Source organism: Daphnia pulex, chromosome 6, assembly GCF_021134715.1.
Source record: "Daphnia pulex isolate KAP4 chromosome 6, ASM2113471v1".
In the NCBI taxonomy this organism is placed as follows: Eukaryota; Metazoa; Arthropoda; class Branchiopoda; order Diplostraca; family Daphniidae; genus Daphnia; species Daphnia pulex.
In genome coordinates, this window is record NC_060022.1 from 5,432,149 (window position 1) to 5,446,600 (window position 14,452).

At 42.7% G+C, this 14,452-nt stretch overlaps 1 protein-coding gene and 1 long non-coding RNA gene across 3 annotated transcripts in view; both read right to left on the reverse strand.

The window, feature by feature from the left end:
- Positions 1 to 11,729, reverse strand: part of LOC124196179 (voltage-dependent L-type calcium channel subunit beta-1-like) — a 52,060-nt gene extending 40,331 nt beyond the window's left edge. The window contains exons 1-2 of one of the 2 annotated variants that reach the window (XM_046591025.1): positions 10,400 to 11,729; positions 6,931 to 7,020 (exon numbers count right to left, since the gene is read on the reverse strand). In XM_046591025.1, coding sequence (XP_046446981.1) covers positions 6,931 to 7,020; positions 10,400 to 10,690 — 381 coding nt within the window. In that variant the 5' untranslated portion in view covers positions 10,691 to 11,729. The remainder of the gene's footprint in view (positions 1 to 6,930; positions 7,021 to 10,399) is intronic. The other variant, XM_046591026.1, reaches the window with a different exon arrangement.
- LOC124196181 lies at positions 7,520 to 8,829 on the reverse strand. The gene is made up of 2 exons (XR_006875604.1): positions 8,369 to 8,829; positions 7,520 to 8,294 (listed from the first exon to the last, which is right to left on the reverse strand). It is a non-coding gene; the product is annotated as an uncharacterized LOC124196181 (long non-coding RNA).
- Positions 11,730 to 14,452: the final 2,723 nt, after the last annotated feature.

Consider the following 14,452-nt stretch of genomic DNA (forward strand, 5'->3'; position numbering starts at 1 on the left):
TCTCTTGTTATCGCTCTGTGTGTAGATATGCGTTAAAATAAGGAATTTTCCTTTTTTTTTCCCAGTGTACGACGCGACTTGTATTTTCATCAGATATCAACCGAATAGGCATCAGCAGCCAGCACCACCACCACGACTATCTTATATAACAATAATAATAATAAGATATTTAGATTTGACCGGCCCGGGTCTCTATACTCAAAAACTATTTTAATGACTTGGTGTGTGTGTTGTGTTTTTGTCGCTTCGAGTGACGGGCATAGCTAGAAGAGAAAATTCGATTTGATTTCGATATTTAAAAAAATAAAACGAAAAAAAATTAAAACAAAAATGAATTATAAATGAACTTGATCGCACACACACACCTTTCGATTGTTGTGTATGTGATTCATCTTTATTCAGTGGCCGGCACGTACCATTAGGCGCTGATTATGGGACTAACTAACTCTCCGATTTTTTTTTCTCTCCTAAAATGTAAAAACTCGACGAAACGAGTGGGAAATTCGGGGTGGGGGGAAATAATTGGATTTGATGCCGTTGCACGCGTCTATACGACGTTTAACAGCAGCCCGATGAATTGATCAACAGGTCATTTATTTATATCAAGAAAGAAAAGTCTTGTATATTTGATTCTTATTAGATTCTAAACGGTGACAATGTCTTCATCACTTTTGGGTGGTGTGCGCCCCTCTCTCTCTCTCTCCATTCGAAACCCCATGTGGATAAACGGCCGGGCCGTCTCTCCATCTCTCCCAAACGGAGGGGCAACGGTCGTGTCATCATCTCGACGGGATGGTCCGACCGCCGACAGCGATGATCGGATTAAACAAACAGCCCGTTTCTTCTTGTCTTCTTCTTTCCTAGCTCTATCCCAATCAAAATTAGACCAAAGTTTCCTTTTTTTCCTGATGGTATTATACTTTTGATTGACGCCATCAATAGCATTTTTTCGCCATCAAGAAACAAAACAACAAAAATGTATGTAGGACTAAACACCAGAGTTAAACGTGTGTTAACGTAGATTATACGGCGTAGCCTGTATCTGGATTGTGTTGCCCGATCACGCGCTCTCCGGTGTGATGAACGTTTGATTCTCTTTTGTTTCGTTTTTCTGATTTTCTTTTTCAAATTGTAAATGAAAGGGGGGGGGGGAGACACCGACGACGTGATTTATTTGAAAATGATAATCATCCCTAATAAATATCGGAGACAGAAAAGAAATAAGAAAAAAAGAAATCAGCCAGGGCAGGATTTGGCCTTGAGGAGGGACTGACGTGAGCAGTCGTATTACTACATGGCAATGTATAGACTCTAACTGTTTCCAAGTGCAATTAGCTTGGATTATGGCCGTACTAGTTGGAGAGCGTCCCAAGTAGAGCATTATTTGACAACTAGATATACTTGCAGAACTGGCTCTGTTGTGTCTGTTGTCTGTTGCTGCTGCTGCTGCGCATGCATTTCTTCATTTGCATACACGTCACTGGAGCACACGCGCAATCAATGCGGCAACAACAACATGACCTGGATTTCCTTTTCCAGATTAGACAAATAGGATGTGTGCAGTTAGACAGCACACGGCATATATATCCAAAGCGACTCATTTTCTTTCACAGAGTCAAAGAGTAGAGAGTCTCAACTGCTGCCCTTTTTTTTCTTCTTCTTCTTCTTTTGCGTCTATTTCTGGTCACATGAGCCATCGGCCGCGGCTTCTCCAATATATCCTTCACGTGTGTGTGACTGTGTGACTCTGTTTTTTTTTTTTGTTTTGTTTCTTCTTTTATGGACGCCCAGGACTTAGGCGAGAGAAACCCAGGAGCAGCCAGTAGAAGAGTCTGATCTCCTAATTCCGATGTTAATCAATCGTCTTCTCGTCTAACATTCCACATCTAGAGAGTCCAGGCCGTCCAGGCTCGGATTATTAAAGGCTTATGTCAAGAGCACACGGCCCGTTTGGTTGAGTGTGCTGTATACTCTACTTGTTGTTTTGCTCCTAGTACATGATTGAGAGGAGTCAGGGCCGTCTTGACACGGTTATAATATGGGCCCATACGCTTATTAGTGTTTCAGATTCGACTGCCTCTACATTATCAGTTGTGCAACGCTGCGTCGTGACTAATCTCACGTTAAACACTCTATAAGAGAGTGTATATGTATACTTCGTATAGTATAGAGGGATTGGGGCTGCTGATGGACGACTTGCTGGAAAGGTGAAACACGAAACTGGTCCGGTTTCTTTTTTCCCGCGTGATACGTCGGCCAGACATCTACGTATGTGTAGCGAGGCGGGCCCAGTCAGCCATAGCCTCATATCTGGGATGATTATTTATACAGTCGTACTTGATATATTCCGCTCTTATTTGAGACAGTGTCCAGTTCAGGATTTAGATCTAGTTGTCCTTGTCGTTGGCGCTCCACTGGGTGACAATTTGGACATTCAGGTTATTGTTGTTATCAAACCGGATCAATTATATGATGAAGGACGTCTGGGCCCATCGAATCCGTCTGCCCAGAACAATGACGGAACAAAGTAGAGAGAACAAGAAAAATGAGAATGCCAGAAATCAGAGATCCAATAAGTAAAGAGAGAGGCTGATGCTGATGGCGAAGGTCAATCGTTCTTTTTTTCTTTTGCTTCTTCTTCTTCTTCCTCGATGGCTGGGCGGCGGGGGGTCATTTGCCCATATAAAGGTCCTCCCTCTCTCCCCCCCTTTCTTCTTCTCCCGAATGGGTTGTATAGTGTCTATATATTCGTCTTTCATCCAACTATTTAGTGAGAGGGCAAGTTGGTCAAACTATCGGTCGGGATTGTTCGGCAGAAGAAGAAGAAGAACAACAACAAGGAAGAAGAAGAAGACGAGATGGGCCCCATCACACACGGCTAAAAAGCGACGAGCAGATGGTCATTTGTTAGCCGTAGCCAACAAACAAACAAGTTAAAAGGGAATGAATATAAGACTATGGGCCAGCAGCAGCAGCAGCCGCACAACTATAATACGAGAGAGAGACCCAAAATGAGAAAGAAGAAGAAGAAGGAAACAAGTGGAGTTGCTTGTTGCACGTTCCCCTATCTCCTCTAGAATTCCTTTTTGGAACGACGACACACACACACACACATATAAGCGCCTTCTTCTTCTCCTTCTTTGATATATAATCGTAATGTTATTTTCGATACATGTGTGCTGACTGTGTGCCCAGGGATCATTGCGCCTGGGCCCGCTTGGGCATCTCTTGAATGTCTCTCTCGTCTATATAGTGCTGTATAGTGCTGTATAGTGCTATATAGGAAGATGCGGTGTTGATCCTCGCTAGGGGCCATCTTCTTCTCTCTACTTTTTGGGGCTGTGCTGCTCCTGCTTGTGTACAGTTTCTTTATCTCGGCCGTTCTGTCTTCGTCCCTCCTTAAAGGTCCCCCCCCCCCTTCTTCTTCTTCCTTATAGACTTGACTCTCTTCTTATAGAAAAATAAAAGAGACACAGAGACGAGCAAAGAGGAGAAAATTCTTTTTTTCTTCTCTTTCGGCTGATGGACCCAGGACGGACCCTTCTTTCTCTCTCTCTATAAGGCAATGACAAATTCCTCTAGACGGGCAGAGACACGCACGCAGTTAACAAAGTCAAAAAATAAAATCTAGGAAAAACCGGCAAATCAGGTTAAGCCCCGCCCTCTCTATACTACCCCCCCTCCAATAAGAACACCCAAAATACCAAATGTTCTTCTAATCTTCTATTTTTAAAACGGATCAAAGTGTGTATAGACCTCTTTTTGTGACGAATCATTCTAATAAAAGGGACGCGCGCAACATTTTTGTTTTTTTTTCGTTTTCTCCCCTCAACCCGCAATTGGTTAAAAGAAGAAGAAGTGGCGACTAAAAATATATAGCTATACGCGGCGCAGTTGTTACGCGAGAGCCTTTTTCTAGCCTGTCCGTACGAGCGTAAATAAACCGAGGCGCAAATGTTTCCTCTTCTTCTTCGTTTTTTCTCCCCTCTCCAAGTCGATACAGCAGACGCAAGAAAACATTTCTTGCTGCATAAATACCAGGAGCTTACTCAAGCGAGAACTGGTTTCTCCTATACCACCACCACAACATAAAAAGCCAAGGGGGATAAAATAAAAAGAAGAAGAGAAGGTTAAAGACAAACCATCACGCCATTTCTCCATTTGAGCACGTCATTTGTTTCGTCAGAAATGTAAAGTGACCAAATGATTCTCCGATTTTTCTTTAGTTTCCTATACAGTGCACACAGCACACACAGATGTGTATTGGCTCTTTGACGTGTTTTCTAGACCCCATTGTCACTCTGTCATGATTGATGAAGCTCAACATATTGACGAGTTCAAGGAAAAAGAACAAAAATATTAAGGGCCATCTTTTGTTTTTCTTTTGAGGGGGGCTGGATGGTAGTATATAATCAACACAACCCCGCCCGCTATGGTAGCGCGTTTACCTTGGCTCGAACTCAAAATTTGAATTTGCTTTGTCAACTTGTCATCGGTGATCAAAATAGCGTGTTTTTTCTTCAGAAAATTCATATTTTGACCGGGAGTTATCGTTTGCATTCGGGATGGGCGTGGTTCGTACCCCGCTTGATCCCCACCTGCCACTATATTTATCATCAAACTTTTTTATTTTTGGGTTAGCTACGAACAAAAAAAAAAAAAATATAGGAGAGTCCTTGGCCATGTAATGCCGTTTGGCAACTTGTTACACGTGCGTAACCGCGTCCTTCTTCGCCCCGGTCACTATATGTATCATGTGCCCACCCACACCAGAGTCCCGAAACTCGTTTTCTTTTTTCCTTCTTTGCCTCCGCTGTCGATCCACAATTTAAAAACAATGAAATTCAATTCATTCGTCAAGAAAGAGAGAGATATATTAAGGAAGAAGAAAGTCTCTCTCTCCGCTGCAGCTACTGCTGACCTTGCTGATAGTCGCAGCTGGGCACTGACTGATTTCTGCTCGATGGGTGTGTTCAAGGCGCTGGCCGTTCGATAAAAGAAGAAAATCATTCATATACTTGGTATGAACAGGCCAGCAGATATACTATATATATATTGATGAAAGACAAGTTATAAAGATATTTAGATGTAGTATAAGGACCATCCATCTGGACTGATGCTCTATAAGCGATTGAAATAAACCCATTTCCGTTCAGCCCGTAGTTCACAGATGCTGGACGCAGAGGCCGGCCTGGCTGTGAGTGTGTATATTATAGACAGCAGCACAGTACTTGCAAGAGGGTGGGGGAAAGGTCGCCCGGGTCGAAAATCTATAAATCCTATCCCGAATGCATTCGCTCCGTCCATCTGTCTGTCACTTTGAACTCGAAAAAATCTTTTTTTCTTATTATTTTAAATTTCCAGCCGCAAAAACAAAAAAAAAATTATAATTTTTTCCTGATAGAATACCAGAGTGAAAATATATGTATATATATATTTGGGGTGGAGTATATATAAATATATGAACTGTATGGCTGTGATGGCCGCTAGCGAACGCGGGACTGGCACTCGCCCGCGCGGGTCCCACTTGTTGTCTGAGATTACGTAAACACGAGCAGCTTCACTCCTCCTCTGCCGGCCGCATTTATTTTTCGGTACTAGACACTCACACAACTCGGACTCAACAAATAGTTTTGTTTTTATTTATTTTCGTGTGTGTGTGTGTGTTTGTTTGGAATAAAAACAGGGGAACAAAAAATTGAGCAGTAAAAATAAAAATGAGAAATTCTTTCAACTCTCGTCTTCTATATGGCTGACTTGTTTTTCGGGACTGTGTATATAATAGCCCGCCGGCTATAGGGCTCTCTATATTATACATATATATATATATAAATACTATATATAACTACTACTATATAGCACTGATGCTGGTCGAGTCCCACTCGAACTACTACTACATTTATATTGATGTATAAATCTAAATGTTATGCGTGTGTATACATTTGGAGAGAAAAATTTTATAGTTGCTGGTTTGCTTGCTTGCTGCTGCTGCCCCTTTTTTTTCATTTTTATTTCCTTCTCCCTTTCTTCTTATTTATGCAAAAGATTTTTGTCTTAAAAAATAAAATAAAATAAAACAAAAATGGGGTGGCCAGGAGAAGGAGGAGGCCTCCTGGCGCAAGTTCTTTTTTCTTTTTTAATATTAAGAAGGAAAAGTTATGCACTGCGCTTACAATTATACCTGAGGGGCGGCTGGCCGAGCAGCAACAAACACACAGCGACTAATGTTACCTAGGCTGGCACTGCTAGCTGTGCTTGTTGTACTACACCGTTTGCATACGCAATGAAGAGACGCGAGCGGGGCCAGCGGAGAGTGGCGTTTTGTCTCTTTTCTTTCTATTCTTTCTCTCTTTCTTTCTCTCTCGAAAAAATACAATTTTAGAAGAGAGGAGCCGAGCGGCGACGTGATGCGGATGGACCAGAGAGATAACACCGAGAATAAATACACACCATCACTCTGTGTATCTTCTTCTTCTTTCTCTTATATATAGGAGTAGTACCATATTATATATATATACTATATACTATACACTCAATATCATCTTTAGAGGGGGGAAATGAAGATTGGAATGCGCCAGCATCAGTGAGACTCTATACGCTCTTCTGATTATGTCCACCCCGTCTCACTCTACTCGTCCGCGCGCACCGGTGTGATTATTTCGAGAAAAAGAAATGTAGAAATTTCTTTTTACCATGTATATATACTACCTCTGGGTTGAGAGAGGCTGAGGGAAGAAACAAGTCATTCGATATCGATAAAGGAATTTTATTTGTATTTTTATTTTTATTTTATTTTGGCGCATCCGCCTTGTATAAGAGAAAAAAAAATAAGACGGGCCTCCTTTTTATTATTTTTGTTTCGCTGGGGATGGTTAGATGGGCGAGAGGAGAGATAGGGATAGTAGTCAAGCTTGAAGAGAGGTCACTCACCTGTCGGATGAAACTGCTGGAGCTGTCGGAATAGCTGCCGTCCGAGTGCTTGTGCTTCTTGTTGCTGCTCTTGACCTTGTCCGTCTTGCGCTGTGTGTGCAACCGTCGCATCCAGCAGCATCCCCACCCATCACCCGCGAGGAACAAGGAGAAATAGAAGAGAAATAAAAGAAAGAGAGACAAACAAACACATTAATATCTCGGGTTACGCACAACGTTGGATTTATTATAAGGAGAGGAGCTCCGGCTCATCGCTCTCTCCTCCAATAGTCATTGTCTTTTTTCTTCTTCTTCTTTTGATTTTTTGTTTTGGCTGATGGCTATTTATTTCCATTTCTGATTCGAGAGAGAGAGAGAGAGTCCGTCAACTTATTCCGTCACTACATATCCAGTAGTGTCGTTTGTCTATACAAGGCATTCCAGACGCATCCGCCGACATCCATCATCAAACGATCGCTCAGCTCCAAATGGAGAGAGCTCTCCTTATATATTTTACCAGCAACATTGCGGATATTCATGTACCAGCACCCAACTCATTTGTTGTTGTTGCACATCACATCATCGCCGAGACAATAATTTACAAAGAGTGGAAAGTCAAAATAATAATTTAATTCCCTCTTGGTTTCCAAGAGAACACTGGAGGAACTTATTGTGGTGATTTCGGTCTTTTTTTTAAATAATTATATCAAGTGCAAATTTTACTTTAGACGAACTAAGAAAACGGTTAATTATCGTTTTTGAACGGTATGAATTTGGAGGGAGGGGGCGATTTTTTATAATTTCAATCGATACCTTAAGGATGACTAATTAGAAGATTAGTGTCGTCTGCTTTCGTCGTTTAACAATTTCGTATTAAAGGAGACAAAGATTAAATAAGGTTAGAAAGGAAACAGATAACAGAACAATCAATTTTTGGAAACGTACACGTTGCTGCACGAAAAAAGAGCACAGCAACTAATAAAATGACAAAAATGCGGTCGTGTCGTGTGAACTCTGGGGTCGCTGCTCGGGCTCTCCATGCTAGATCTCGATCAACTCCATGCTGTTTGGCAGGTAAATCAAACTAAAGAATACAAATGCAATGATTATGAGAGCTTAAATGTAAGTGTTGAACCTGTTTCACATTAGTGAAATTTTTATATAGTTCTTGACCAGCATTTATCATGTAAGCCCCTTGTCGATGCATGGCAGTTTGTTTGCACTCTGTAACTTTTTTCCTTTGTGCAGATTTTAGGCCTGAGCCAGCCATCGTGTCCACAAGACATTCAAGTATTGCCTGTGCTGGTATTACCCTGTCATCAGCAACAGTCATCTGCATCAAATCACTTGGGTAATCATTTTCGTTACTTTTATTAACCTATGACCTGCCAGGTATTAAAATGATCCATAACTTTTGCATTTCATAAATGCATAATTTCATTTAGATAAACAGCATCACCTCTTGATTGGGGATAACTACTGATGTCGGTCGAGATTCGGATCTCGTCTCCCTCTTTCTTGAAATGCCCTTACACACCCATAGGTGAGGTGTGAGTGTGGGAGTTATTCGCGAGGACGCTGCTTTTCCCTAGATCCCATCTGGTGTCATTCAACTCTTCAGCGGATGGAGCAACTGCTGAGTAGATGCCTGGCTGTATTTCCCAGGCACAAAGGTAGGACAAATACATCTCTACTCTTCCTTTTTGTCTATCTGGTGGCGTTAGGTTATAAATCGTGACATAGTTTACGGATTACGTTTATTCTTGAGCTAGGCGGTTGACTGGAAATGTATTGTCTTGCCCTATTTGTTGACTCAGTCAGGGTTCATTAAAAATCTCATTTGTACAGAACGACTGCAGATCAGGCTTGTTTTTTATCTCACAACTTTTGTCAGTGGGTAAAAACAACCGAATTCGAGAAAATTGTGTATGACGGAACAGCCGCCACACTGGCACCTCCTCGTCGAAAATTAAAAGAATTTGGATCGGATTGTTTTCCTTACGATCGTCTGAAATCGATAATGGATCGATTTCCCGATGGCATTTTCTCGGTACGGCCATGTCTACACAGAGAGTATACACACAACATTCCCGTCGTGCCCAGACGCCATAAATAGACGCGTACGTTATAAAAGAAAAGAAAAAGAAGAGTTTTATGAGGGGGGGAAAAAAAAAAAAGAAAAAAAAATGGCAATGTGAGAGAGAGGCTGACTGAGAACTCGACTCTCCGTGAAGAAATGGAGGCGACCGCGTTCATTCCATATGGGAAGGGAGGCGAAAAAGTAGATGCATCCAATAGTATAGAGGCTATAACTCTCCGTTGAACGGTGCTCGTTTACATCGCGTTATGACTTCCTCGGCGGAGAGAGAGAGAGAGAATACAATCTAGTCTCATTTTCTAACGTCGCCATATCAAAAGATGCGCACATCTTTTCTGTATACGCTTGGTGGGGGCAGGGGAAAATAAAATCAACTACGCAAAACGACTAAATAATCAAGCGCGTCCTTTTATTGTGATGGCCATCTTTTTTTTTCTCTGTCTACGACGACTTTGATTCGGTCCATAACAGAAAGAAAGTTCAGTCAAATAAAGAAGAAGGAAAGTCTTTTGGGCCAGCGCAATTCGTCTTGTTAAAAATTACCACGAAATTTACAACCGGCGATTGTAGGAATTCAACTCTCTTTTTTTCTGGACTCTGCGCGACTCTGCCGAGCAGAGAGAGAGAAAGACACAAAATGGCTTTATGCAAATGAAGGGAAAACGGCTTGCGCCACCGGCAGCTCCGTGTCTTGATGTAACGAAAACAAATCAAGAGGAAATCTGTTGATTCAATCAAGGTCGCGCCTCGTGAAAATCCAATAAGAGGAGAACCAACCGAAATAACGGCGGGGGGAAGGAAACAATCATAAAAATACTTCTTCTTCTTCTTCTATTCTTCTTCTATCTTTTTTTTCGACAACAAGTCCGAAAAAGAATTTTCCCAAAAGATAAAAATAAACAGAAAGTCCGAAAATGGTCAAAACAAATAAATTCCCCCCTTAAAAAAAGAAACGGAGATTTGAAATTGGCGCCCGTCCTTGTTTTCTTGTTTTTTTTTTATACATCTGCCAACTTAGACCCCAAAAACGCGTAATAATATTTCGCAGTAGAAAACCACCAAGCGCGCTCAGAATGAGAGAAAAATGTCGCAACGAGGATAGTTGTTGCACACTCACTCAAAACGTGTTGTTATATTCTCTCATGCGCAAAATGGCGTCACGTATAACAAGGAAGCAGGAAAAAAATAAAATATGATGGAGACAAACAGGTATTGCGTCTCTCTCCCCCCTATCAGATAATCATCCATCCATCGTCCATTTTCTTTTTTTGTTTTTCTTTCAAAAAATAAAAAAAAAGAAATTGGTTATCTGTGCCAAGGCATCGATCCTCTTCTTCTTCTTCTTCTTTCCCCTCATTTTGTGTTTGGTCTATTTGTATATTATTATTATACCTGGCGATGGAGGGCGAAGTGAGGGAGGGACAGGTGAGAGGTCATCGTCTGCTCCGAGTCGGTCTGGTTGTCGGTGCTCTGCTGCTTGTGCAGCGGTGCCATTTCCTCGCCCAGCCCGGCCGCCGCATGATCGTCTTCCTCGCCGTTGTGGCTGTCTTCCGGGTTGTGGAGCAGAAGGTGCGGATTCTTGTAGTCGGCGGCGGCAGCAGCGGCCGCCGAGCAGCCCAGCAAACGGTCATGATGGTGCGGATGATGCGAATGGTCGGTTATGAACAACGAACGGCGGTTCATTACGACACCGGAAACTCTCACACCACCAACACGACAATCGCAACCTTTTTTTTTTCTTTTTTTTAATTCGCGGAATTATTTTCTTTTTCTTTTCCTTCCGCACCGAATCGGATGTTTAGTCCAGAGGAAGGAAACAAAAATGGCCGCCCCCCCACCACACACCCACTGGCACTTGTTTCACCTTTTTATTCACCAACGACAAATTTTGGTTTCAAATCAATTCAACTTTTTCGAGAGATTGTGAATTTAATTTTACTTTTTCTGACTACAAACTACGACTGAAAACTACACACTATTAAATACGAACAAGGTCAATCAAGCGGCGATCATTTTGTTCAGCTCGAAAACAAAATGTCGAGTTTGTTTCGTTTCAAAATAAGTCAGAAATGGCAATGGGAAAGAAAGTGTCGAGCCAGTGGCGAGAGAGTTGTTGCACGCCAGCCGTTGATTGTGCTGCAGAAGGACTCAACCAACATGGCGCTCACACCTGTAGCCCCTTCGGGTAGGAGACGAGCTGGATCCGGTCCAGCTTTTGTCGATCGCCCAGCAGCACCTTGTTACTTCCACCGTCTCTCTCGATCGCCGTCCCGTCGAATTTTTCCGCTCCTTTTGCCAGGGCCCTTCGATTTCGGATGATGGGCGAATCAAAACCTACAAAACAACAAAACCCCGTCCACCTGATGAACTTTGGGCACGTCCTGTTGGGATCCAAGCCGGGCAGGGACAGTTCCTATCCAGTCCGCTATTGGTAGAAATAACGGGAAGCAACTGGTCAATCACACAAAGCCAAATGGAGACGACGTCCAGCTTGACGTCCGACACTTTTTCATTCGAGTTTCCCAGTTGGGAAAATTCAAAACAAAGAAAACACGATTGAACGTTGGAACGACGTGAAGGATGTGGTGGAAAAAGAAAACCCAGCAGGGGTAAGGACTTAGCAGACAGTCGGAGCTCTTTGGGCGTCGCGCGGGACTATCGGCAGTAGGTTTCTCCGGGTAAGAAAAGTCCACCGTTGCTACTACGGGACTCTAGCGAAGCATCTTCTTTGTTTTTTTCCACGGCAGTAGTAGCAGCAGTATTGATCTTCTTCTTCTTAGCTGGATGGATCTCTCTCCCCATGCGCAACCGGAGTACAGTGTACAGAGTACAGCTCGGGCCGGCGCAAGCGCTCCTTTGCCAGTCTCTCTTTCTTTTGTATGTGTCCGAAGACAAAAGAACGAGTATGTGTGTGTGCTTTGAACACACCACATACTATGTATAGGCCTATCAGCTGATCCAGCACATCTAACCCCCCTTTCCCCCCACTCTCTTCTTCCGGCCGAGAGAAAAAAAAAGTAATCCTGGCTCTCCTTTCTTATCAGTACCCAGGCCTCTATATGAGTGTGTGTGTGTGTTGTACCTTGCCCATGTTTTCATCCACCCTCTTAGCTTTTTCTGCTGGATCTCTGCTTCTTCTTCTTTTTCCACCCGACTTTTTTATTATATGACAGCGCAAAACTATGGGCGGAGCGCACTTATCAAATGTCTCTCTTTCCTTTTTTATTTGGTAGAAAAAAACTTTTTTTTTTCTTTTTTCTTTTTAGGGCTTAAGGCGCGCAGGCCTTGCTTGATTATTGATCGACTTAGTAAAAATCGTCTCTACTTTTTTTCTTTTCATTTTACATTTTTATTTTTTATTTTTATCTTTTTTTTTTCGTTTGCTTCAGCCGTGTTAATGAGTCTCCCGGCCGACCCACTCAAAGAGAGTATAGAGGATGGGTGTGGGGTGGGGTGGAGGTGGGTGGGAATAAATGGGTGGAAAAAAAAATTAAAGAGGGAACGAAAAGAAAGATGAAGAAGGCGCATTGAACACACACACACACAAAGTGTGAGAGAAATGTTTCACAGGAAATCTATCGATTTTGGGTATTTATTAAAAAATGTTATATAGGCGCGGATACGCATAAAGTCAACTCTTGTCTTCACACTCTCGCTCGGCAGCCTTCACTTACACGCGCACAGCACACCACTCTCCCCATCCCTCCCTCCTCCTTTTGCCAAATGATTCTGTCAGAAACTTGATAATTTATTCATCGATTGGAAACGTTCATTTATCAATTAAACGTGGCGTTTTCCTTTTTTCTTCTTCTTTTATTTTTAAAATTCAGCGCAACCCGCGAGAATTTTATTATTTCCGACGTCGGTACATTTTTATTGGATTTTTGTCAAGGATGGCGCGCGAGACGTTAATCAGCTTTGGCCACCTATAAATAGTTTGTTGTGTCTGTTTCCTCTTTCTGTATAGGTCGTCGTCGTCTTATTTTTGGCTTCCCGCCGTATGATATCCCCCCCGTCGTCGTTCAATCCGATCATTCACGGTCAATCGGGCTAATGACATCGCTCCTCCCGCCCGTCTATACTACCAGTGGCTCTATCGGGTTTTATTGGGCGATGGGGGCGAAAAAAAAAAGAACAGAAACCTCCTTTCACTCCCATCCAGAGCTGTGGGAGTGTGTCGTCGGCAGACAAACCGGAATTAGAAAAAATAAAATAAAGACGTATACCTGCTTGGTCTTCTTCTTTCCGGTGGATGTATTTAAAATGTCCGCCATCGTGTCGCTTCGGGATTTTAAGACGGTGGAGAGGTGGGGGGTAGACAAGTGAGAATTAAGGACGTGATGGGATTCCACATATAATTTCCCCCAGGTTGACAAATCCCTCGTCGACCTGATGGCCAACACACAGCACACAGATGCGGGATTCTAACTTTTTTTTTTTCAATTTTAATCGAGGCAAAAACGCCCACCCACTGCACCGCGTTCTTATTCTGTATACGTCTAGTTTCATGTAAAAATCAAAACGAGATCAACGTGGAATCAATCAACGTCCCTTATTGCTCGACGGTTATTATCATTTGCCGCTCGACTGATTTCAAATATTTCCTCCTCCTACTCCCCCGACCCCCAGTTCACTAGACAAGACACACAAACAACTTGTCTCAGACTGTAAAACAGCAATTTTTTCGATTGTTTTTCATGTGCCTGTGGAATATTAGAAGGACCGAGGGCTCCCATCCGTCCCTCTCTCTCTCTCTCTCTCTCTCCGCAATTCATTACGAATTTAAAGTTCAATTACATGATCCCACCGTCTTTTCTACTTCTCTTCACTAACTACACATGCACACAGAGCAGCAGCGAGCACCGGTTCTTCAAATCAAAAGGTAGATAGCACACACACACACGCTAAATACTTTCTTCTTCTCCATGCACCTCCTCCTCCGCGTTTGTGTGTGTATAAATAATCCTTAAAAGGTTCTCATCCGACCTGTATGTTCGGCAATGTTTTATATGTTTTTTTTTTATTTCTTTTTTCTCCAACGGGTGCGGGGGTATATAGAGTCTATCAGGTTGGGATTCATTAATTTTTCACATTCGGGATTTATTCTCCACAGTTTCTATTTGATTTATAAGAGTAGAAGAAGAAGAAGAAGAAGAAGAAGGGAGGAGGAAAAAAAATGTGATTGCGCTTGGGGACTGATCGGATTGAGATCGGTGCGTACCGTACCGTGGCTGATGTTTGAAGATGGGAGGAGAAGGAGGAGGGGAAAAAAACGGGATTGCTCCTCCCGTGCTGGGCCGTGTTCAGTTGCAGGGTGGGGTAGGAGGGTGGGTTGGGGATGGGGATGGGTAAAGCTAATTGAAATCCTTAATTACTCAAGGCCTCCTTTCCGCCTCAGTTGACTATTTCTTTTTTAATTTTCCTTATTCCCTCCTTCTGGCTCTG